The following is a 26,750-nucleotide window of genomic DNA, read 5'->3' as shown; positions in this document are numbered from 1 at the left end:
GACTAAAGGGCAGAGTGTTTTTTACACATTGTTATCCCTAAAGAAAGCTATCCATGATGTTTACTAGTATATAAATATACCCAGTTAGTTCTTTTATCTGGGAAAAATCTTATTAAAAGTACTCTTTGTTATTTCTATTAATTTTAAATATTTTCACGGCAATCGTTTGGTAATGGTAGCACACAAAAACATTGGTTAATGCTACTAGACTTATTTTCTGAATGTTTTAGTGATTTTCTTTTGCTCTTTGATATAATAGCAATGTCATTTTCTAAACTTTACTAATATTTTTCATGTTTAGTAATGAAGTCACACTGCACTATGCATGTGTTACATGAACTACTCATGTAACACAAAGTAGGATATGGATTTGTTTTACTTAGTTCTTAAGTTACTTCTGAAGACTGTTGGAATTTAGTATAGTTTAGTTTAAAAAATTTGCTAGGGTATCAAGAAACCTATTTTAGGTTCTAGTTATATTTCCATTTCAGCTTGTCTGAGCTGCTTAACATTCTTTTTATCTAATTTTTCACATTAATCAGAGAGGTATAATATGTCAGTATGAGAAATGATATGATTAAAAATTACTCCAGGAAATGTATGGTCATGCAACAATTCAGTCAGAAAAACTGAATAACTAGGAGTAAAAATGAATGAAGTTAAAGAAATTTCAGTTCACAAATATAGCTTATTTTGGTGTCTTCTGCCTTTAGGTCGAATGGCACCACCTGTAGATGATCTTTCTCCAAAAAAGGTGAAAGTTGTTGTTGGAGTATCTCGTAAACATTCAGACAATGAAGCAGAAAGTATAGCAGATGCATTGTTTTCAACCTCAAATATTTTGGCTTCTGAATTCTTTGAGGAAGAGAAACAAGAGTCTCCAAAATCAACATCATTCTCTCCTGCTCCACGGTAATTTTCTTAGTATAACCTATAATAATCATTATAAATATTTGCCAACTTACATGTGGAGGTCTTCAAAAACAGAAAAATATATATTTTTAGGAACCTTTCTTTTGAGAAAATAATTGTATCTCCCTATGCTCTAAATTAACTGAGATAAAAAAAAAAAAACAAGACTGGGAAAGTTAGAGATTTGAATATTGAGGACTTGACTGTAAAACTCGCTTTAATTATGTTCATGCCAAAAGGCAGGAGAAAGGTCATTAAAGAAAAATTGTTTGCACTTCTCTGGACATTTAGTCTATCTAAGCCAACTAGGATGACATTGTAAAGCATGACTATGTAAATATGAGTATAATTTTATAAAGTGAAAATAAAAATTTTTTTTTAAAATATATTTTATTGATATTTTACAGAGAGGAAGGGAGAGGGACGGAGAGCCAGAAACATCGATGAGAGAGAAACATCGATCAGCTGCCTCCTGCACACCCCCCACTGGGGATGTGCCCGCAACCAAGGCACATGCCCTTGACCAGAATCGAACCCGGGACCCTTCAGTCCACAGGCCAACGCTCTATCCACTGAGCCAAACCGGTTTCGGCGAAAATACAAATTTTTTAATCAATAGTCTTTACATATTCTAGCCTTTTTGACATGTTAAAATAGAGAAATAATTGATGACTATGTAGAAAATACATTTATTCATGAATATATCTTTAGGCTGAAAACTTTTTAATGTCATCTTTTTAGTCCAGAGATGCCTGGAACTGTTGAAGTTGAGTCTACATTCTTGGCTCGATTGAACTTCATCTGGAAAGGTTTTATCAACATGCCTTCTGTTGCAAAATTTGTTACCAAAGCCTACCCAGTGTCTGGTTCCCCTGAGTACTTGACAGAGGTAACTGAACTTTTCTGCCTTTCTTGACATATGTGTTTCTGAAAGCAGTAGGCAAGGAAACAACATCATAAAAATCATAAAAATGTTAAATGAAAATATTTCATTTTTATTCAAAATAAAAATATTTATTGACATTGACCCTACAACCATTCAATTAATGGAATTATGAGTTCCCAAATGGAGTTTTAGAACTATAGAAAACTGTGCTTTGAAAGTGTTAAATCCAATGTTAGAATCTGCATGGATATTTAAGTTTTTGTTAAGTACAATTTTTGTTTAAATATTATAGCTTTCAGGAAGATTTTTCATTGTTAACAAGCCTTCTAATTTTCCTACTGCTTGCTTTTTCAGCTTCATGACTACAATTCTTACCTATTTCTGTGAGTGAGATATAGACTGTAGTAACCACAGTGTAGTTGAAACTTTAGAGCTCATTGACACTCCCATGAGACCAATGACCATAGTTGCTGTAGTGGTTTCCTTGGCTGGTTTTATTTTATTATTATTATTTTTTGAGATGTGTTAGAAAGCTTTATTTGCGTGAAATTATAACCCTTGGTTTTCAAAGTCCCATTTCCCTTACACCCGTCCTGGAAAAGGTGCAGCTGGGGCTTTTGTAGAGCTAAAAGCAAAGCCAGTGTCCCGAGTTTCCATTCCATGGTGAAGCTGGGTCCAGTACAGCATCACACTACTTCCAGTCCAGCAGTCCATTGTGTGTGGGAGCTTGAGAGCCTGCAAGCCAGGAGTCATGCTCGAGCAGCAAGAGAGGAGGGGGCCAAGAGCTTGGCTGGTTCTTTATCGGAGGGAATAGGAACTATGATGCAGTGTTTATGGAAAATAAACAGCTGTAGTATTATATACAGTATGACAAATGAGAAAGTATGATATTTTTTTAAACACTGAAGCTTGTTTTTTTTTTCATGTTTATGCAGAAGGAAAATATATCAATGCTCCTTTACTGTATATTTTTCTATTAGTCATATTCATATCTAACATTAACCTTTTCCATTCTCAGTCCACTGACCATAAAGGCAAAAGTTAAAAATAATTTAATTTCTTCAGTAATTTAGGAAGCCTAAATCATATATATGCTTGTTCTTTTTTAGAAGAGTTTTTTTTTTTTTTTTTTTAAGTTTTGATTTCTGAGAGAAGAAGGGAGAGGGAGAGATAGAAACATCAATGATGATAGAGAATCATCAGTTGGTTGCCTCCTGCACCTCCCTTCTACTGGGGATCAAACCCACAGCCTTGGCATGTGCCCTGACTGGGAATCCAACCGAGACCTCCTGAGTCACAGATCAATGCTCAACCCACTGAGCCTCTCTGGCTAGGTGCTTGTTCTTTTTTCTGTTGTTGTTTCATTGGGATTTTTAGAGAGAGGATGGGAAAGAGAAACATAAATATGAGAGATAAACATCAATTGGTTGTCTCCCGTACATGCCCAAACTGGGTATTGAACTGCAACCTAGTTATGTGCCCTGACCAGAAATCGAACCCAAAACATTTTGGTATATGGGACAGTGTTCCAACCAACTGAGCCAAACCTGGCTGGGCTATGTTTATTCTTTTTAAGACTATCATACATTTTACTTGTCTTTGTATTAGGCTGAAGTTAGTTTAACTCAGTGTAATGGTGATTATCTGATATTGATCAGTTTGTTTACTGGTTATGTTTTTTGTTAATGAATAATCTATTATTTTTACATATAGTTTGCTTGTCATTTTTATACGAAAGATTAAGTAGACCCATGATGCTCTTCTTTTTGAACATACCTATTTAGAAACTTAGTTTTTGATCAGTCCATGTGAAGATCCCTCTTCTTTTAAATGGATAATTAGGTGCTGAACTATGGAACTCTTTAGATTTTAAACAGAACTATTATTTTACTTTCTGAGCCATTTTCTTTTTTTAAAGTTTTATTGATTTAGAGAGAGAGAAACATTGATTTGTTGTTCCACTTATTTATACATTCATTGGTCGATTCTTTTATGTGCTCTGACTAGGGATCAAGCCCACAAACTTGGTATATCAGGGTGATGCTCTAACCAACTTAGCTACTGGGCCAGGGTGATGAGCCATTTTCTATGTGATTGCTTTCTAGAACTCCACTTCTGCTTTCTGCATATTTTTAGTTTGGTTGGGACAACAAGCCCAAATAAAATATTTAAAGCAATTAATAACTTAAACTGAATTGAATTTAATATCAATTAATTATACTTTTGGATTTTTGAGTCTATGGGAAAAATAGAAGTATTCTGATTAAAGTTTTAAATATTCTTTTTTAAAAAAAACATATTTTATTGATTTTTTACAGAGAGTAAGGGAGAGGGAGAGAGAGTTAGAAACATTGATGAGAGAGAAACATCAATCAGCTGCCTCCTGCACACCCCCTACTGGGGATGTGCCCGCAACCAAGGTACATGCCCTTGACCGGAATCGAATCTGGGACCCTTGAGTTTGCAGGCCGATGCTCTATCCACTGAGCCCCAAACCGGTTTAGGGCAAAGTTTTAAATATTCTTAATTGCAGTTCTTATTGATTTTACTTGTAATTGTTTTCAGAAAAATTGTGCCTTTAAAAAAAGTGAACCTTATGTTACTACAGTGATATTTTTTTCTGTGCAAAAATGTATACTATCATCAAACATCAGCTGTTAATGATTAAGGCATACCCCTGCCCACTACCACCAAATAAGGGGGCAGATGTATGGGAGGGGGAAAAACAGTCTCCCCTAATATTCTGAAATATTCTGCATTTTTCCTGGATTGTCATGTGTGCCACTATTTCTCTTTCCTTCTGAAAATGAACATGACCTCAAATTGTTTAACTGTATTTTGGGCATCCACCTAATTCATTTGGAACTGACAGTTGAGGTAAAGCCTAATTACTGTCTGCATTCTTGTTCTCTGATGATGCAGTTCACAATCTTTTTATTTACTTATTTTATATTACTATTTCAAATTAGTCATAGAGCTAAACCTGTATGAGCTATGAGTATAATAAATATATGTTTACATATTAATCACCTTCATTTTTTTTAATTTTTTTTATTAAGGTATTATATGTGTACATATCTTACCATTGCCCCCCCCAACACATTCCCATACATGCCCTCACCCCCCAATGTTTTGCATCCATTGGTTACTCTTATATGCATGCATACAAGTCCTTCAGTTGATCTCTTATTTCCCCACCTCTCCCTAACCTTCCTGCTGTAATTTGACAGTCTGTTTGATGCTTTACTGCCTCTGTATCTATCTTTTTGTTCATCAGTTTATAATGTTTTTCATTATCCCCAAATGAGTGAGATCATGTGGTATTTTTCTTTCATTGACTGGCTTATTTCACTTAGCATAATGTTCTCTAATTCCATCCAGGTGTCTACAAATGGTAGTAAATCCTTCTTTTTTATGGCAGCATAGTATTCCATTGTGTAGATGTACCATAGTTTTCTGATCCAGTCATCTGCTGACGGGCACCTAGGCTGTTTCCAAATCTTAGCTATTGTAAATTGTGCTGCTATGAACATAGGGGTGCATATATCCTTTCTGATTGGTGTTTCTGGTTTCTTAGGATATATTCCTAGGAGTGGGATTACTGGGTCAAATGGGAGTTCCATTTTCAGTTTTTTGAGGAAACTCCATACTGTTCTCCACAGTGGCTGCACCAGTCTGCATTCCCACAAGCAGTGCACGAGGGTTCCTTTTTCTCCTCATCCTCGCCAACACTTGTCGTTTGTTGATATGTTGATGATAGCCATTCTGACAGGTGTGAGATGGTATTGCATTGTCGTTTTGATTTGCATCTCTCGGATAATTAGTGACTTTGAGCATGTTTTCATGTGTCTCTTGGCCTTCCTTCTGTCTTCTTCCGAAAAGATTCTATTTAGGTCCATTGCCCATTTTTTTATTGGATCATTTATCTTCCTTTTATTAAGTTGTATAAGCTGCCTGTAGATGTTGGAAATTAAACCTTTATCAGAATCACCTTCATTTTTACCACAGGATCTACCAGATAGTATTCAAGTAGGTGGCAGGATATCACCTCAGACAGTTTGGGATTATGTGGAAAAACTTAAAGCATCAGGAACCAAGGTAAGGAAAACTTTTTTCACTATACCAGTTTGAGAGAATATTTGGAAAGTAAACCACTAAGAGTTCTTATGCAAGGTTCCCTGGGGAGGGAACCAGTACAAATTCTAAATCTAAATATGGTTGACTGAACTAAGGCCATTTGCTAACGCTCAGGATAGCCCATTCATTATTCCTTTTGTGTTTGTTTTTTTTTCCCTTCCGGTGTGCTTTCTCAATGACTTCTTCAATGTGTTGGAAGAAATGTTTTAGAGTAAATATTGGGATTCATCTTGGAATTTTACCTTTCTTTGATTATAGACATTTGTTTTAGTTAGAGCATGGGTTAAAACCCTAAAATATAATGCCTCAAAAATATGAAAGTATTTTTTTTATTATGTTAGGAAGGCCATTCATTCAGGGTGCCTCAGCAGCTCTGGTTCTACAAATTATTCAGAGACCAGCCTCTTCTCTCGTTACTTTCCTGGTTCTAAGACTGTTGTCCTTATCAGTTAAGCATGGTCAGAGCTGACTTACCTGCAGCACCAGTGACAAAAATGAAGAATTTATTTAAAAAAAATATTTGTATTGATTTTTGGAGAGAGAGAGAGAGAATATTGATGTGAGAGTAAAACATCAAGTGGCTTGCCTCCTGCTCCCCCCCAATCTGGGCATATGACCATGATGGAGAATTTGATCCAGTAACCTCTCGGTGCACGGGGCAACACCCAACCAACTGAGCCACACTGGCCAGCGCCTGTCCAGACCTAGAAATTGCAAGTATCATTTCACTTCCTCTACCTTCCATTGGTAGGATTTAGTCACATAGCTCCTAAGAAGGCTGGAAATGGAATCTCTGGAAATGTAGTATTGGATGGCCATGTGCTAGCTAAAAATTAAGGGCTTCTCTTTGTAATAGGAGGAAAAGAGGGAAATAGATACTAGGAGATCATTAGTAGCCTCTTAACAACAATAATTTCTATTTTTTTGTCAGTACCATACAGGAAAAATTAATCATTAGAAGAAGTTGTTTCTCCCTCCAAGGATGATAGTACCTACCATATTATAGACATTTAAAAGATAAATTTTGAGTAAGCAAACATTAATTTTTTTAAGTAATCCAAAGGGGATCTTAAGCTAAAAAGATTATTTTCCAATATATATTTTAGAATTGAAACTGATAGTAGTAGAATACATTTGAACTTTGAAGGTCTAAAAAAATTAACTACTTTCTTTTGTTGTCACTTTTTCATGACAGCAAAAGTCATGGGAAAGTATTAGGTAGTAGTATTACTCTTAGACATTTTGGGAATCCCTCTTGATCTATTCATATATTGCTGCCAAACACTGTATATTATGCCTCCATCTTGAACTGACTAAAACATTATACTAGTTGTTACCTCTAAAAGAGGACAGTTTAGGTGACAGACCTTTTATAAGAGATAGAGCCATAGTTCAGCTCATTCACATGGTTTCTATAGGATCTGCATCAATTTAAGCTTGTATCAGATCTAGTTTTCCCCATTTTGACAGTATACCTTTGTGAAAAAGCATCCTTTTTTTTTTTTTACACTATTAAATTGGGACTCTTCTCTGAAACAAAGCCAAGAACCCAGAGGCAAGCACATTGGTACCTGAGAAACCAAATGATTTTCCAAATTATATGGCCTATGTGCATTTGAGGTCTTTTCACCTAGCCCCTTTGTTCCTAAATTTAGTCTCTGTAGATTGGATTATCAGTGAATTTGTGGGTATGTGTACATGGTAGGGTGGTGATGGTAGGTGCTATTAATTTGCTGTATGAGAATAGAGGCAGCCCTCTGTGGAGGTTGTAACATTGGAAATCAGGATATAGTATTGATATCGAAAGTCTTGGGTTTAAAAATCTCTGCCGCTGAGAAGTGTGTCATTTTGAACACATTATCTTGGGATGTAATTTCTTACTGGATGCCTTTAGGTAAGTCCATCAATGGGTCAACAAAGATCTTTTCCCAAGAGTTGTTTTAGTATTCTTCCCTACATTTAAGTTGGCATATCATGTTATTTAGTAATCTTCATTATACAACTCAATTGGTTGAGAAATGGTATTTAAAACCAGTCTATCGTTTAGGTTATAATTTTAAACAACCATTTATTTTCTTGAATAGGAAATTTGTGTGGTTCGCTTCACACCTGTAACTGAAGAAGATCAAATTTCTTACACTTTGCTGTTTGCATACTTCAGTAGCAGAAAACGCTATGGAGTAGCTGCTAACAACATGAAGCAGGTTAAAGACATGTACCTTATTCCTTTGGGTGCCACAGATAAAATTCCACACCCTCTCGTGCCTTTTGATGGACCTGGTAGGTATATATTTTAATAGAGTGAATAAAACAAAGTGGGAGGTGGGACCAGAGTGAAAAAACTGACTCTGCTTATTGTCTTGGGATCCAGGTCTCTAGAGCTGACCTGACAGGGAAGGACACCCACTTAATAGGCTGTAATATGCTACATGCAAACATTTACACTTGGTTTTATGTCTATATATTTTTTTATTGATATTAGAGAGACGGGAGGAAGGGGGCAGAACCATTTGTTATTCCACTTATTTGTGTATTCAGAGGTTGATTCTTATATGTGTCCTGACCAGGGACTGACCCCACAAACTTGTCATATTGGGATGATGCTCTACCCACCTGAGCTACCCAACCAGGGCAATTTACCCTTTATTTTAGGAATCGAAAGTGACTTAATTTATGTTTTTTATGCAGGGCTTGAACTGCATAGACCTAATCTGTTGTTGGGCTTAATTATTCGCCAAAAACTGAAGCGGCAGCACAGTGCTAGTGCCAGCCATACTGCTGAGACCTCTGAAAGTGTACCGGTAGCATTGCCACCTGAAAAAAAAAGTAAAATGGAAGTTTCCACAGAGGAGGCAGCAGAGGAAGAAAATGACTTTTTCAATTCTTTCACAACTGTATTACACAAGCAGAGAACTAAGCCTCAGCAAGCTGTTCAGGAAGACCTTCCAGCTGTAGTGGAACCTTTAGTGGAAGTTACCAAACAGGAGCCACCAAAACCTTTAAGATTCCTTCCTGGAGTATTGATTGGCTGGGAAAATCAGCCTTCCACTCTGGAATTAGCAAATAAGCCTCTTCCTGTGGACGATATACTTCAGAGCCTTTTGGGCACTACTGGTGAAGTATATGAACAGGCTCAGTCAGTGACAGAACAAAACACTCTTAACGAAATTCCATTTATCAGTGAGCAAGCTGACCCCAAAGCAGAGAATGTAGATAAAGTAGCAATGGATGGTGAAGCTAAGGAGGTAAAGGGTAAAGTAGATAATCTTTCAGAATCTTCAGGTAATTCAGTACCAGTAGACGAAGAAACCCCAGTAACGGGGCCCTCCTCCATTTCTCCTGGAGCTTCGGTGAGTCTTAGTCTCAGAGGCAAACCACCAGATGTTTCTACAGAAGCATTCCTAACAAATTTATCAATTCAGTCAAAACAAGAGGAAGCTGTGGAGAGTAAAGAGAGACCATTAAAAAGACAGCTGCTGCAAGATCAAGAGAATAATTTGCAAGATAATCAGACTTCAGATACTAGTTCTCCATGCAGGTCGAATATAGGAAAAGGAAACACAGATGGTAGTGTGAGTGGCAGTGAAAACCTTGTTGCTAACACAGCCAAGTCCCCACAGTTTATCAACCTGAAAAGGGATCCTAGGCAGGCAGCAGGACGAAGTCAGCAGGTAACTGCTTCAGAAAGCAAAGAAGGAGATAGTTGCGGGAATGGAGAAAAGCACACCCCGCCTGGGCCGTCACACAAGGAGCATTTACCAGAACAAACCAATGTAGAGGAAAAGTTGTCTTCTGTAGAGAAAAACTCAAGTGCTCAGCAGAATGATAATTCAGGGGTTGCACAAAACTTGGCATCAGAAGACAAACACACTTCTCAAACAGAACAAGCAAAACCCTCAGAGGAGAGTATTTCAATGCAAAATATTGAAACTGTGCACCCGTTTCGAAGAGGATCGGCAGCAACAACATCTCATTTTGAAGTTGAAAACACAAGTCAATCAGAATTTCCTTCTAAAAGCATCAACTTTACCCCCAGAAGCAGCAGTCCCAGAACAAGTGCAAACTTTTCACCCATGAGGCCACAGCAACCCAACCTTCAGCATCTCAAGTCTAGTCCCCCTGGATTTCCATTTCCGGGGCCTCCTAATTTCCCCCCACAAGGCATGTTTGGATTTCCACCACATTTGCCACCTCCATTACTTCCCCCTCCCGGCTTTGGCTTTGCTCAAAATCCCATAGTTCCCTGGCCACCTGTTCATCTGACAGGCCAACCTCAACGTATGATGGGTCCCCTTTCACAAACATCAAGATATGTAGGCCCACAAAATTTTTACCAGACTAAAGACATTAGAAGACCAGAAAGGCGCCATAGTGACCCTTGGGGTAATAGGCAAGACCAACAGCAACTGGATAGGTCATTTAATAGGGGCAAAGGGGATCGCCAGAGATTTTATAGTGATTCACACCACGTGAAGAGAGAGCGACATGAAAAGGAATGGGAGCAAGAATCTGAAAGGCATAGACGCAGAGACAGATCCCAAGACAAGGACAGAGACAGGAAAAGCAGGGAGGAAGGGCACAAAGATAAAGAGAGGCCACGGTTGTCACACAGTGATCGCGGAGCAGATGGAAAAGCAAGCAGAGATGGTAGGAATGTAGATAAGAAACCAGACAAACCTAAAAGTGAAGACCATGAAAAGGACAAAGAACGAGAGAAAAGTAAACATAGAGAAGGAGAAAAGGACAGAGATAGGTACCACAAAGATAGGGACCACACTGACAGAGCTAAAAGCAAAAGGTAAAATCTGCGAGCTGCTTCAAGATTACTCTTAAGTAAATGTTAAATGTTGTATCTTAAAAACTTTATGATTGCCTGCTAGGATTGTGCCATCTTTCAGACTTACTATTGGTGGTTTGCAGAACAATAAATTCCGTGTGTTGGTGCGGAGTGCTCTGTACCAGTGCTCGTCGTCCCTTCTTCATACCAACTGTCCTAGTTATAGGAATATTTTTAAAAGTTTTACATTGCTGTATATTCAAAGATTTGTTTTATTAATATGCAATAAAGGCTTAGAAATTTTAGTTTTATTCCTTAATTGGTAAATATAGTTAACTCTGGAATATATTTACTGCCTCTAGTGAATGTTCTTTATGACTAATTTGAGAGTAATGTGTACTCTGTAAGTTTGTTTAAATTGCACTGTTTTTAAAGAAACTAGAGAAGCAACACAAAGACAAGCAACTTCATACTCAGATTATATTAATCAGTTTATTGGGTGGTTTCTGACCAAGAATCAGAAGCCCACGGAGAACAGTTACTGCTTTAATCTGCGCTCCTGAAGGCACTTGTTACCATGTATCTGACAGCTTTGTGGTACCATTAGTTTCCTTTCCCTTTTGCCTCTTCAGGAACTTGAATACTTAAGCTTGTACATGATCTTGTGTTTTGCTATCCTTTTTACTGTAAAATGTAAATATTTTAAGGGATATTTTGATTCTAAATATGATAAAAGAATTTCTCACCTATTTTGTGTGTGTGATTTGAAATTCAGTAAAAGAATTTCTTCTCTAAAGCTTTGATTACTTTCATACCTTTTTTTTTTTTTTTTTACTCAGCCAAGAACATACATACAGGCATAGCTATCTGTGTCAGGCATTAGGTGAGGGGAAAACCGGTTTGTCTTAGAGGTTACTGATAAAAATCATGATTTGAAGAGGGAGAATTTTGAACTACCAATGAAAAACTGCAGCGAATAGCCCACTTTGTAGGTATGTTTCTGAAGACTTGTCACTCTCAAAATTTGGTACACTGACTAATCATGATGAGACCACAGAAATTTATGAGAAACTTGTTGTGAATCGCTTTGTAAAATGTGTAATTAACCCTAATTTGTTTTGGAGGTAACTGCAGTTTTGCTTGAAATAGAAAGCATATGGAGACTATTGTTAATCCAAATATAAAGTTAATTACAATATCAACTACACATTGTATTGACATAATTTAAAGCAATGGCTACCAAATGATTAATACTTGAGGCCAACAAAAAAAGAGAAACCGGGACTTTTACTTACCTATATTAATGAAGAAAAATACAAATGGCTTCACAAAATTAAGAAGGTAATGTTTGATTTCCTAAAAGGTCTAAGGATTGGAGTTAAAAATTAGGTTTGAAATGGAATCAACTTTGTTATTCTCTCTGGTGAGAGAAGCGGAAATTCAAAACCACACATTTTGTCTAATTTCAACAATTTGCATCTTTTTTGTCATCCTTATTCTCTGAAGTTTTTCATCATAAAAGTTCTGAAACAGAGGACTTGTATTTAAATAAAATTTGTTTAATTTTAGTCTGTTTTTCTTTTGGAAACTAACTTATTTAAAAACAGTGTAAACAAAACTTAATTTGGTGGGTCATCTTTTGCACAATCAGGAAAAAATTGTCAAGAATTCCTCCCCCCTCCCCCCAAAAAACCACACACAACCAAATCCTCCAAAATTAGCCTTTTGATTTCAAATATGTACTAGTATGTTGCTAGTAAATCTGATTTTACTGATTTGGTAGGAGGTTGATCAGACACCAGATTTTTTTTTTTTTTTTTTTTTTTTTTTTTTTGCAAAGTACAAGTAAAGAATGGGTTAGTCAGCGAAGAAAACCTTAAAGTCAGTTTTGCCTGTCTCTTAGCCAGTAGTTTATTATATTGTGATGCTTACTTTAAAATTATTTATTCATATCTCATTGGATCTTGTCACATCCTCTACAGGCCCCTATTAATGATAACCATCTCCTGGGATTATGGGGCTACTAAGGATTCAAACCATATCTCCTAACCCCTGGTTCACTGAAACTGGCAAGTAGGGAGAGTTATGGGCATATGGACTCTGAGGTTTTAACTTCTGAGGAATGTAGGGGGAAATGAGAAAAGTTTTCAATGAGTAGTAGATCCAAAGCCATTCTCCGTCCTTAAGTCTCACAGCCAGCCTTCTACAAACTAGCGAGTTACATGAAGTTCATCTTTCTCCTGTTTTAAGAAAAATTTGCTCTTTAAAAAGTTTGATGCCAAAGACAGTTTTATACATACCTCTGTTGAAATAAAATGTACCAGGGTGTCTCAGTACCTACAAAGTCCACCCCTTGTGGCAACAAGAAAGCCTCACGAACCCTCTGTATTGCAAACCTTGTGCTGAATGCTTTATATAAACCTTGTTCAGCCTGAAAGGTAAAGATTTATATTAGAACTGAGGAAACTGGTGCTTGGAAAAGTTAGACTGCTGTGATCAGGGCTGGGATTCTAGCTCAGTTTTATGTTTCTCCAAAGTCAATGTGTGTGGCAGCTGTGCTCTGAGAATTGAGAGCAGGAGAGAGGGACAGAAGCCTGGTTATTATATACCTTTCCCAACCCTTTCCTCCCCGTTCTGCTAACCTATCTGAAACGCTACAGAGCAGTCCACTCCTCAAAAGTGAACAGGATGATACAACCAAAAACTTGTGGGTTCTCTTGTACAGATTTATCAAGTTTTTCATCTCAAATCCTAATTCTGCAGCCCTTATTTTCTCTTGTTATGACAAACATTACAAACTTAGTTTAAAACCACACAGATTTATTATATTAACACTTCTGTAAATCAGAAGTCTGCTGTGGATCTCAGTGGGCTGAGATTAAGATGTCTCAGAGGGTGCATTTCTTGGAGGCTTAGAGGAGAATCCATTTTCTTGATTTTTCTAGCTTCCAGGGGCCACGGACTTTCCTTGCCTTATGGTCCTTTCCTCCATCTTCAAAGCCAACAACATGGGCCCCAGTCTCAAATGGTCTCCGAGGCTCCCTCTTCCACCTTTAAGGACACTTGTGATTCCAAGGGGGCACCTGAGTTCCATCTGTGACCTGAATTCCCCTTTGCCATGTAACCTAACATATTTACAGGTTTCAGGTATTCCGATGTAGACCACTTTGGGGGCCATTCCACTTATCACAGCTCTTGACTCAGTAATTGTAGCTTAGTTGTGGGTGAATTAATAAATCTTAAAAATTGGGAGTTATAAAACATCTAAGGCCATAGTAAATATGTTTAGATGTTAAGAAAAATAATGCCAACTATAGAGAGGAGAATGGTTTAACAGCTTTCTTGCCATAAAATGTGTATCTTTAAAAGTCAGATTTCATTATCACTATCAAGGAATTTTTTTTCCCAAGCAATTAAATATCTCAAGAGTGAAATGAAGTGGTATGGACCAAAACAGATTTAGGTCAGAGTTTTTCAGGAAACATGGGGTAGAGTTGTGGTTTCTTTTAAAAAACAAAACCCCCTTTGAATCAATATATAGACATTCTGGAATTCCACCTATTTTGCTCACACACTTTTCAATGTAATAAGAATGGTATGTCTGGCAACAATAGTGCCAAAGTTCTCAGCTTTAGTTCTAGGGCCTTCCAAGATGTCTATCACTTTCTGATTGCAAAAATAAGGCTAAAAAAAAATCCGTAAAGTTCTTCAAATGACAAATTACTTACCTAGTGTCTGTATAGACTGGAGAGGCCCACGCAGGCAGATTTTGCATTAAGACGTTAACTCTGCACCAGCCCTCTTTTTGTAGTCTCCGTTTAACAGATAATTACATGTTTTTCCTTGTAAACTTTACATGCTGCTTGTTACTAAGTTCTTTTCTCCATAGTCCTATTAGTGGTTTGTATCAGTCATGTGTTGTCGGTTGCTTTCTTGGTGGCAAAATTATAAATAGCAAACTGAAAACATTAAGTAACAACAGCAATAATGGTGGTGGAGTGCAGGTGGGGGTGAAAATGCTATTCACAATTATATCCATCACTGGTATTGGGCAAAATTGAGTTTCTCAAGTTATCCTTTTAACAGTACAGATATCAAGAAAATAATTTACAATGGCTTTATTTAGAACCTCTTTTTCTGCCCAATTTTGAGACATGTAGACTTGACCTTCAGTATTTTACACATTAGGATATTTGCCTTCACATCTGTGATATTTATATGCTGTTTAAAAATAGTTACAAAAACCAATATTTATTGATGACTTAATGTGGAAGATAAGGATTTAGCAACTCCTTCCCCCACCTTCCCACATTCACGTAATTATTGTTTTAAGTCAGTATTCAAACTTCACATTGCCAATCGTGAATATTTATAGCTGAGCTATATAATAGAATATTTCCTTGTATAATTTTCTTTTTAATAACATTTGCTTATTTTATTTTTGTGTATATCACTAATTCATTCCCACCTAAATTTTATTTAAAAACAATTCACAGATGAATAAACACTAAATGAACTAATGGAGTAAAAATTTAGCAATCAACATACTTACAGATAAATTGGATGTTGGAAAAACAACCAGAATCTTTCTTTAGCTATATAAGCTTACAAAAGTGTTAGCATTTAGACTATTTCAGATAATAGTAAACAGTTGATTTTCAGCAACGTGCTAAAGAAATAACTACCAAAGCAACTACATTTACATACTAGTATATAGTATTTTACCAACAAAATTTATTTTAAAAATCTCTTGAGTAACAATATTTACCTTTCGACCATATTCAAAACACCCTAGGTAACTAATACCATCATAATTCAGAGCAACAAATTCTTTGTGTGGGTCAATATCCTCAGAGAGAATTAGCTTGCCATCTAGGTAGGCCTTAATAAGAGTTTGATTTTGACTTATAATGATATGGTGCCATTTATTAAAACAGAATGTACCATTGCTATAAATCATCGGTACAGAGATGCTTTCTCCTAAGTTAACTGCTATTTTCAAAGTCTGATTATGGAGACCAATTGCCAGAAAATCACTTTCTTCATTTTGAGCTTTTCCTATCCACACAAGCCTTCTCTTTCAGTAGTACTGAAATTTAAGGATACAGTAGTGAGCTGGAGGTTTCTTTTTCTATAGTGTGGATCAATGTATTTAATGTAAGAATTACCCATAAGTTTTGTAGTTGAAAATGAAGTTTTGCTTTCACAATACCTTCCCACCCAACCCAAAGGACACAAACAACTGTAAGAGAATGACTGGTCAGGTATACATAGAGATTGGTGGAGACCGGTTATTTCCAGTCCAGTGTGGCGAACATCTGCAAAAAAAAGTGGTGCCATTTACTATACATTCACCCCTATTTCTGCACACGGTGTACCCACAGGCTGTCCCATCACAGTCACCTACATTTGAGCCACCTTTCACTCCTAGTTCAGTTAATTGTAATTCTTGATTATTTATAATAACTTCTCGGACACAACCTTGAAAACCTACCGGTCCATTGGCTGTTGCCATGGGATTTACAAGACTTAAGGAAGACACTCCTCCAATATAGAAGTCAGTATTTGTGTCCAGGTAGCTCATTTTAACGTTGGCTTTTTCTGTTACATTTATCCCATCCAGATCCAGGTAGCCTTTTGCACCAACTCTTCCTGTTTTAATCACATGCCAAGTGCTTCCATTAGCACTTCCTTTTTGGAGTGTTTCTAGAATGACAGTTATGTCACCTAGATTGTAGCGAAGTTGAACAGCACCATTTACTAAAGAGATACATAAAAAATCATCTGTTGAGAAAGAAAACCAGTTTAGTAACAGTGAAATGTTACTCCATTAAAAACGCTCTTTCTGGCTGCTTGAGTAAGATTTGGTTTTGGAAAAAGAAGGTAACAAGTCATGGTCTTAATTATGGTAGAGAATTTTCTTTCCATTTACAGATCAAAGTATATGTGTATACATTCATTCACACATTCTGTATTCTTTTGTTCCAGAACTGGCTACATAAGTTTTCCCTAGTTATAAATATTTCCCATTGAGTAAATGAATGTATGATGGTACTAAGTTAAAGCAAGGTGTTCCTTTAAATAATTTTAGTAAAGTGTGAATGTGTAAAAATAAGCAACGTTTGCTACAAGCCATTGACTTTGTTTTTGACAGGTTGGGGAGGTAGGTAAAAGAAACAAGAGCAGTTGATAGTTACGCTCTGAAAACCTTTTATTATAGTGTACTAGAGGCCCGGTGCACGAAATTCGTGCACAGGGGTGTGTGTCCCTCAGCCCAGCCTGCACCCTCTCCAATCTGGGACCCTTCGAGGGGTGTCCGACTGCCCGTTTAGGCCCGATCCCACTGGGATCATCCCTCTCACAATCCAGGACTGCTGGCTCCCAACTGCTCGCCTGCCTGCCTTCCTGATTGCCGCTAACCGCTTCTGCCTGCCAGCCTGATCACCCCCTAACCACTCCCCTGCCAGCCTGATTGATGCCTAACTGCCCCCCTGCCAGCCTGTTTGCCCCTAACTGCCCTCCCCTGCAGGCCTGGTCACCCCTAACTGCCCTCCCTGCAGGCCTGTCACCCCTAACTGCCCTCCCCTGCAGGCCTGGTCCCCCCCAACTGCTCTCCCCTGCAGGCCTGGGTCCCCCCCAACTGTCCTCCCCTGCAGGCCTGGTCACCCCTAACTGCCCTCCCCTGCAGGCCTGGTCCCCCCCAACTGCTCTCCCCTGCAGGCCTGGGTCCCTCCCAACTGCCTTTCCCTGCAAGCCTGGTCACCCCCAAATTCCCTCCTCTGCCGGCTTGGTCACCCCTAACTGCCCTCCCCTGCAAGCTTGATCGCCCCCAACTGCCCTCCCCTGCAGGCCTGGTCCCTCCCAACACCCTCCCCTGCTGGCCTGATCGCCCACAACTGCCCTCCCTTGCAGGACTGGTCCCTCCCAACGCCCTCCCCTGCTGGCCTGATCACCCACAACTGCCCTCCCTTGCAGGCCTGGTCCCTCCCAACTGCCCTCCCCTGCTGGCCATCTTGTGGTGGCCACCTTGTGTCCACATGGGGCAGGATCTTTGACCACATGGGGGCAGCCATCTTGTGTGTTGGAGTGATGGTCAATCTGCATAATACTCTTTTATTAGATAGGCTAGAGGCCTGGTGCACGGGTGGGGGCCAGGTGGTTTGCCCTGAAGGGTGTCCCAGATTAGGGTGGGGGTTCCCTTGGGGCGTGGAGTGGCCTGGGTGAGGGGCCTGTGGTGGTTTGCAGGCCGGCCATGCCCCCTGGCGACCCAAGCAGAGGCCCTGGTATCTGGGGTTTATTTATCTTCTACAATTGAAACTTTGTAGCCTGGAGTGGAGCCAAGCCTTCTGCTTGCTCCCTGGCAGCAGCCATTTCTATTGGGATTTATGTATCTTCTATAATTGAAACTTTGTAGCCTTAAGCGGAGGCCTGGGCCGGCCAGGGTGTGTGGAAAGCTTGGCTTTCTCCATCGCCGGGGGCTACCCTAGCCTCCTGCTCTTTCCAGCTCTGTGGCTGCCGCCATTTCTGTTTGGATTTATGTATCTTCTATCATTGAAACTTTGTAGCCTTGAGTGGAGGCCTGGGCCAGCAAGAGCAGGCGGAAAGCTTGGCTTCCATTGCCGGGGAAACCCAAGCCTCCCTCCTGCTCTCTGTGGCCATAGCCATCTTGGTTGGGTTTATTTGCATATTTGCTCCTGATTGGCTTGTGGGCGTGGCTTGTGGGTGTAGCAGAGTGATGGTTAATTTGCATATTACTCTTTTATTAGATAGGATGTGTTTCAGCCATGCCCTTGGCATCAAGCACACAGAGTCCTAGCTGAGATCTCTGCTTGGGTTTTAAAGGCACCTCAAACTCCAAGTTTGTATCTCAGTGTGTGAATTCCCTCCTATACACCTGGCCTCTTCTAGTCTTCCCCAACTCAGTGAGCCACTCCCTCCATCCCATTCTTTAGACCAGAAATTTAGGTGTGATCCTTAGATCCATCCTTTCTTTGGTCCACTCATAACCTGTCAAACGGGTTTCTCATCAGATTTTTTAGCACTTAGGTTCATTGTAAACATCTTGATTCTGTCCACTTCTCTCCTGCCACTTTAAATTGACTATCATCTCACTCTTCTCCCTTTCCAACTGATTTTCTAGTCTATACTGAAGCTCAAATGATCGTTTCAAATGAAATTCTCATTATTATACTACCTTTAATGGCATTAACTACTGTTGGGACAAGAACTTAAAATCGTTGACATATCGACAAAGGCTCTGCAGGTTCCAGGCCCCTCTCTCCGGCTTTACCTGGAGTGTCTTCTCTCCCTGTTCCTCCACTCGACTCCAGCCACACTGACCTTGTTGGAGAGTTTCATCCTCTTGTTTCAGAACCCTCGCATGCACACATGCTGTTTTATTGGAACACCCCTCCACCTCACCTAGGCAACTCCTACCCTTATTGGAGCTCTCAGATCAAATGCCACTTCCTCAGAGAAGTCTTTTTTGGTCAGGGTTTTTTGGTTTGTTTTCCTATTAGTGTTTTAATAGCACTGGGTCTCTCTCCTTCACAATATTTATCATAATTATATAGTCTTGTGTGAAAGCATTTGAACAAATGATCCAGCGTGTTTATGAAGTTGCAGGGAGGTACTCAGAGGAAAAGTAAATGCAACTGTCCACGCCTGGGAAAACGACGTAGGCCTTCAGTGCACACTCTTGTTTCTAGAGGGTAGTTGAGTGGTGCACATAACAAACCCCGCGGGAATCTTCCTCAAAACAGCATTTCCCTTTCCCCTGTCATTTCAGGCCGATGGAAAGTTCTTTCCTCTCCTATTCAAGAAGGCTTCTTGGCACCTGCTACTACTTTTTCCTCTTCCCCCTTTCGAAGTGCCAGGCCACCTCATCTCCCACCTGCAAATAATGTTCATTCTCCCCCTTGTGGCCCACACCAGACCACTCTCGGGCAGGTGGGAGACCTGGCAGCTCTATAGTCCTATATGTATCATTTCCACCTGAGACAATGCAAAGTAGGGTTCTCTTGCTTCAAACATTTTCTCATAATTTCTGGTGGATATAATCTATGTCATAACATCTGTTATTATTTAATAGCTGCCTCCTTCACTAGCTTATAAGCTTCATGAGAACAGGGGCTGTATCTGATTTGGCCCAACAGTTGGCCCCCAACAGGAGATAGTGCCTGGCACATAATGAGATACTCAATAAGTAATTGTTGCATTAAGAAATACATTTGTATAGTTGTGGGGTGAGATTACTGAATAGTTCCGAAAAACTGGTTTTCTGGCATTAAAATCCTATAATATGTAAATTTTAAAATTGTTAATTTCCCCAAAGAGAAAAAAATCCAATTTATTTCCTATTTTCTAACATGAACACATATGAAGTCTAAAGAAAGAGAAGCAGCATTGCAAACATATTTTATAAGACAATATTAAATTCAGGTAGAATTACTTAAAATGTGTATACCACAAGAAACTAGAATAACAAAACAATTGATATTAAGTCTTAAAAATGTATAGCACTCTGACCCTGGCTGGTGTGGCTCAGATGTTTGGAACATCGTCCCTTACACCAAAAGGTGGCAGATTCGATTTCTGGTCAGGGCACATACCCAGGTTGTGGGTTCAATCCCTGGTTGGGGCATGTGCAGGAGGCAGCTGATTGATATTTCTTTCTCTCTCTGTTCCTCTCTCTAAAAATCAATAAAAAAAAATAAAAATCCATAGCACTCTGAATATACTTTGTGCCTTGCAAGTGGACACAATTCTCTTTCACAGCACAATGGGAGAAGTTTCTCTTGCTACCTTTGTTGTACTGTCCTATAGCAAACAATCTCACAGTGAAGCACTACATTGGAATAAAAAATAGCTAAAAAATGATTAGGAAAGCTGAAGCTGTGACCTATTACATCACTGGTCAAGTTGCCAACTGGAAGAAAAGTAAGGAGAACTACTTATTTTAACATGGCTTTGCTGGTACATTCCTAAGAATTGACAAAGAAAGGGGTTTTTCTCTCCCTATGTGGCCCTGGGGCTAAAATTGCACGGAGCTGTATTTGCAGCTTTTTGGCATGCAGGCCTTTTACTTTAGTTGACTAGGAAATGGTGCTGTAGCCATGGGTCATGAGTAAAGTTGGCATTAGGGCACATAAATGTTAAAGGCTCACCACTAGTGGATGGACCGCACGAAAAAGTGAGCTCCTAAGTTGAATGAAGATCATGAATGAATGCGCTCTGGCTATTTAACCATGTCTAACGAGGCCCAGGGCCCTGCCCGCCTGCCTCCTCTGTGCTGTCATTGCCCCCACCATGCATCACAGATCAATGAAACCTGGGAGGACCTAGCAGTTGTGAAGAGACTATAGACAGCTTATTAGGGAAATTTTGTATACTTCTTTCTCTAGAAAGGAAAGCAAAGATAATATAACATCTTTTATTGTTCAGTTGTTTGAATATGCTTTAACTTTACATTGTAGTTAACTAGGCTTTTTAATACACATTTGTCTGGGAGGATAATAACTATATCAAGAGGAATTCAGCTATCTGTGACTAATTTATGCTTAACATAATATTGATAATTTTGTGTCAAAAACTCATTTTATGATATTAAATATTTAGCAGAAACAGATAAACAGGTGCCATAGACTTATCTCTTTCTAAAATCAGAGATCTAAAATAAATTATGGTAATTTTCAAATGATCCTTTTGTTTTAAATTTTACACTATTCAAAATTATTCCAATTATTTATCTCTAAAAAGACACAGAAACCTTGTTAATTAAGAATTTGGTTTGGCACATATGAAAACCTAATTAGCTGTTGAAAATCTAAATTTATGATTTTTGACATTATGTATTAAGTGGGTTTTTTTAAAAATTATGTTTTTATTGATTTTTAGAGAGAGAGGAAAGGAGAGGGAGATAGAGTTAGAGAGAGGGAGAAAGAGAATGAGAGAGAGACAGAGAGAGAGAGAAAGAAACACTGATGTGAAAGCAAAACATAGATTGCTGCCTCTTGCATGCCCCCTGCCAGGGACTGAGCCGGAAACTCGGGCATCTATGTGCCCTGACCAGAGATCGAACTGGGGACCTCTTGGTTCATGGGTCAATGCTCAACCAACTGAGCCACAATGGCCAGGGTGGGTATTTTATTTTTATTTTTATTAATAGCTCCTCTTAGCAGAGGATGAGCTAGAAGGCTCAGTAATGTTTCCATAAGATGTGGTTCTTAGAGAAGGTACAAAGTACAGGACAGTCACCTTTATTTTATGCAACCTTAAATAAATGAATTATACTTCACCCCTTGTTACACCACTTGATTGCTAATAAATAAGTATATGCCTTTCAACTGATAATTACCTTTAGGTTAATCTAAGTCTGCAAATATAGAGCTTAGATTTTTTTCACATTTTAAAGTTTTTATTATTTCCTTACATAAGTCAGATACAGCACCAATCATGACATAACACTAATTAGTCTATTTTTAATTCTCTTTGTAAATAGTGTCTAATGGCAGATAAAAGGAAAATCTTGACTCTCATGAACTGTAATACAATGCCTTTTAATAACATGTACAAAAAAGTGTTCTTGATTATTAATGTGTATGAGCTTTTAATCTTATATACTGTGAAGTATATATACTGATTATAAAATTATGGTATAGCATTCTTAGCCAGTCCCAAATATTTCTTGATTTTCTGCCCTTACTATACAAAGGTTAACTCTGAGGGTATTTTTAATGAGCAATACAACTGAAGCCAATTACCTCTTACTGTCTCTTGATTTATAAACAAATTTTCTGTTTGTGCATGATTCTCCCATTTAGCATTTTCACAGATATTTAAATTAATCATGAATTTAAAACCAAATATAATATCAAATATCAGGAGAAAAATTTCTTCTAAGGTATATTTTGTAGCTCAATCATGTTACCTTTTTTTCTTTGAAAGTATCATCTTTTCTCCTTGAATTTATTTTGAAGGTATTTCAACAGTGCATTGAGACAGAACCACTTTGGTCTAATTCTCTGATATTATCATTTAATAACATATTAAAACACCTTAAAAATAATTAGATTAGATTGTGAAAATCAGGTACAATTTCTGTTTACTATGAGAAGAAAACTGAATTAGTTATTTCTCAATACAAAAATTTCATTTTCTGAGAAACAAAATGAAAAAAAAAATCTTAAATGTAAAATTTAAAAAAGATTTTGCAGTAAAAATGCATGCAAATGTCTTTTTTAAGTTCTGGAGAACAATATAAAAAAGTAAATTAAGAACAAAGTAAAAACTCAAATATTAATTTTTAAAACTGAAGCATAGTACTTAGCTATTGTTATTCCATATTCTTTTACAATAGATATGCAAATTTTATAGTTAATATTTTTTATAAACTTAATTTGGGATGTAGATCCTACATTTTTACCATTTATGAGACAGAACAACTTAAAGAAAAATTTTTGGAGCTGTAAATGTGGACAGATTTATTGGCAAACTATCAGCATGCCTTCTTTTTTTAAAAAACAAATCTGTCATATGCATATTTTGTTCCTTTTGACAGAGAATATCCAATATGGCTTCAACCTTTTTTTGATGGGATTATTATAAAGCTGAGATTATACTATATTTGGATTTTGCTGACTTTAATTCTAACAAAGCTCTTGCTATTTTATTAACATTTATATTTAAGGAGTCAATTCATAAACGTGATGCTCACAGTAACAATAGAATATGAAAGTATCAAGTGATTACATATTGATAGGTGAGGTGACTTAAATAAAAATACTTCATCACTTATTACTTAATGGACTATCGGGAATCCATTAGGATTTTCCCCCAGCAAACAAAGATCCTGCCAACTTTACCTGATTGTGCTGTTAGGTGTTGTGCCACGTAAAATAGGATCCCGTCTGTAGAAAAAGCCTGGAACTGCATTTGAATATGTGTCTTTTTACGAATATGAAAGGAAGCAAAAGACATCCAGGATAATTCGTGGCTTCTGAAAGATGGATCACTTATAGATAAAGCTAAAGAACAAAACAAGACAAAAACCAGTTTTGAAAAACAATCTTGCTCATTAATGCATCAGTGCAGTAAACTCAAAATTTTGTCACCTTATCTTCCAAGGGTTGCTCCCTGCTGCATGTACTAGTACATTGAACCTTGGTCACTCTGTTCTAATCCCACTCACAGTAGGTGTTTGGTAATGGGGCCAGTTATTGAAAAGCCTTCGGTTATTTCTGGTACCTATGTTCCTATTGCTGGCACTGTGTGACACAAATCCTCTGCCTTCGAGTGCATTGTGGACAGACAGGCAGCAGATGCATCGGTTCTGAGAATGTCTTGTTCTTATCTCAAGAATGTCAGCTTCTTGGGATGTCTTACATGAACAATGCTTTCAGAAAGATGGTTCAAATAGTGGAACATAAAAGGTATCACTATATGAATTATTCTTCTGTTTCTATATCGCTGATCAAAATATAGAGTGTAATCAAGTCAAGATACATTTGAAGTGACTACATGAATGAAAATAAATGTCAGTTTACTTGACAATAATTCAGGCCCATTTCTTCTCAGAAAGTACTAACTCTGGAGTTTTGCTTCATGTTAAGCATGAGAAGATTCGTTTCAATATGAATTGAAGTAGAGTCATTAACCTAATTATAGTCCATCAGATATTCGTTGTTGCATCTATGTACAACCAACCAGATGGGAACCATGAAAGGAAGAAGGGAAGTTCTGAGCACCTGGCAGTTTTTACCTCTTTATGGAACCTACATTCCTTCTTTCTTCCTCGGTTTGTAGTGAGACAGTGCTTCCTAGAGCGTGCTCTGGTTCCCCACATGCTTTGAGCCATTAATTTATTTACTTGGCCTCTTCTCCCTTTGGACCAGGCCTACACTAACTTTTACTTCCACTTTTAGATTGATAGGCAACTGATGGGTGTTTATCAAAGCAATATTGGCAGTTGCTGATGCTTAAGCAACAACATCATTCATTTTGATTCACTGCAATTCAGAATGGTAGAGATTAGAATCACATGGTGTGGTGCCAAGAATGGGAAGCCGTGTACCTTGCTCCTAGAGGGTCTGATTTATTAAAGCTGAGGTGGGGCCTAGGAAGCATGTTTTTCATAAACACACAGGTGTCTCTGACATCAGTGTTTCTTAGACCCATGTTCATAAACACTGAACTAAAGTTTATTTTAAGAATGCAGGTTTAGGTAGAGGTCAGAGGAATGGCGGTGTAAGGGTGCGTCTATCCTCTCCCCATAACATCTCAACAAAATAACCACCTATAATTCAACAAATAAGTCCCTGCTCAACATGGATGCATGCCTGAGAGACCTGCACACTGGAACAACTAAGTTGGGCTCCTTGGACTAAGTGGGGAGATGAGAAGGAAGGGAAGCTGAACACGGTGACAAGTGCAGCAGCGTGTCTGCAGCGTAGCTGGGAACTGCCAGCAGCAGTTACAGGATGAACAGAGAGCAAACCCAGCCAGTGGCTAGCTGTTGGGAGTGGCCACTGAAGTAGCGGCATTGTGTGGTCGTGCACACAAGCAGTGAGAGAGTGTCTGAACCGTGGGGGCCGTTGTGAATGGGGTCTGAGTTGCATGCGTGAGCTGCGAGTCAGCAGACACATGCCCTACAGAGCTGCTCCACACGGGTGGGCCTGGCTGTGGGCTTTCAGGCAAGGAAAGTAAATCACAGAGCCCTGCCACTGATTAAACTCCAAAATCTCGCTTCCCATTGCCCTTGGAGTTGGCTCCAGAAGTGTATCGTCTGTAGGCCAAGAGCTGTTGCAGTAGAAATTCAGTTTTCCTCTGTGACTGAACCCCAGGAAGGGTGCTTGGGCTGGACCTGTGGAGGTCAGGGATCGCCATTACTGTGAGGGAAAAAGAAACCTCAGCCCCAAGCAACAGAGGAGGTACAGCCCTATGGAAGCCACAGAGGCTCATAACTATTTGGCCAAAGAGGATAAAAATCTTGCAATTCAGTGCCATCTGCTGGAACACAGAAGAAAGACCTCAGAGTTGGGAAAACAAGGAACAGCGAATGCTGTGAACAATCACCACAACAACGATGACCAGAAAGAAAATGAAAACCCCCCCGAAAATAGGCTGGAACACATGTAATTATGAGTTGAAAAACAGAGATTTCAAGATTGCAGTTCTGAAAATCTATATATATAAAAGGCAAATATGCTAAGTGTCCCTCCGACCATCTGACCAGTCACTATGATGCACACTGACCACCAGGGGGCAGACACTCAACGCAGGAGCTGCCGTGACATACACCAGCCATTTACAAAGAAACGGCACTGCGGACCTGGCACTGACAAAGCAACACTTGGCTTCCCCCAAGTGGGACACAGGCCCCATCACCACCCTAGAGCAACAACCCACCAAATCACAGCCAATGCTGCTGAGACCCCATGGTGCAAAATGCAGCCCACAGCCCAGCCCAGCCCAGAAACGGTGGCTGTGGGCATGGGGTAATGACATCACATAACAATGCCCAGCTTCCTTTTTCTCCCAACTAGCCTCCTTGGAGTTTCTTTAGCCGAGGAACACGACTTGCACTACATTTTAACCAAATGTCTGTGAAGCGTTTTCCCGTGCCTCATCTCATTTGATCCTCACAGAAGTCCTGGAGTAGGTAGATAGGAGATTCGGTGGAATCCTATTTTCTTTACATTAGCCGGAAAACGGAGATTTAGAAAGTTTAGAAACTTGACCCAACTGAAAAGAAGTAAGAAATGGTGGAACTTGAAAATGACTTCAGGTTTTCTTACTGTACAGAATATAGTCAAACACTGCTGCAGTTAAATATTTTACCCTTTGTTCTTCCTGCGTGATCTATAATAATAATCTGCTTCGTGTTGATATTTACTGCTGTGTTCTGACAATTACCTGAAAGACAAGTTGGGGTGCTTCACTGGGCTGGAAAAAGTTTAGCTAAATCAGAAAGCAGGTCTAATTAAGCAAGTTTATCTATATATATAAAGTTCTCGCTGGCGCCAATCGCACTCATGTGTT

The 26,750-nt window shown here is 38.7% G+C and overlaps 2 protein-coding genes across 9 annotated transcripts in view; one reads left to right on the top strand and one right to left on the bottom strand.

Annotated features, from left to right (window-relative positions):
* PHF3 (PHD finger protein 3) overlaps nucleotides 1-14,380 on the top strand; it is a 90,651-nt gene extending 76,271 nt beyond the window's left edge. For all 8 annotated transcript variants that reach the window (XM_080665677.1, XM_080665681.1, XM_080665683.1 and 5 more), the window contains 5 exons: nucleotides 714-912; nucleotides 1,654-1,801; nucleotides 5,807-5,896; nucleotides 8,020-8,215; nucleotides 8,624-14,380. In XM_080665677.1, coding sequence (XP_080521803.1) covers nucleotides 714-912; nucleotides 1,654-1,801; nucleotides 5,807-5,896; nucleotides 8,020-8,215; nucleotides 8,624-10,737 — 2,747 coding nt within the window. In that variant the 3' untranslated portion in view covers nucleotides 10,738-14,380. The remainder of the gene's footprint in view (nucleotides 1-713; nucleotides 913-1,653; nucleotides 1,802-5,806; nucleotides 5,897-8,019; nucleotides 8,216-8,623) is intronic.
* Nucleotides 14,381-15,411: 1,031 nt separating this feature from the next.
* EYS (eyes shut homolog) overlaps nucleotides 15,412-26,750 on the bottom strand; it is a gene marked incomplete at both ends in the record, with an annotated part of 1,444,019 nt that continues 1,432,680 nt past the window's right edge. The window contains 5 exon segments of the mRNA XM_080665107.1: nucleotides 15,412-15,782; nucleotides 15,785-15,999; nucleotides 16,001-16,496; nucleotides 23,576-23,737; nucleotides 24,617-24,687. Coding sequence (XP_080521233.1) covers nucleotides 15,412-15,782; nucleotides 15,785-15,999; nucleotides 16,001-16,496; nucleotides 23,576-23,737; nucleotides 24,617-24,687 — 1,315 coding nt within the window.

The sequence above is a fragment of the Plecotus auritus genome, assembly GCF_963455305.1.
Source record: "Plecotus auritus genome assembly, chromosome: 4".
Classification (NCBI taxonomy): domain Eukaryota; kingdom Metazoa; phylum Chordata; class Mammalia; order Chiroptera; family Vespertilionidae; genus Plecotus; species Plecotus auritus.
This window is presented reverse-complemented; position numbering and strand designations above follow the sequence as displayed.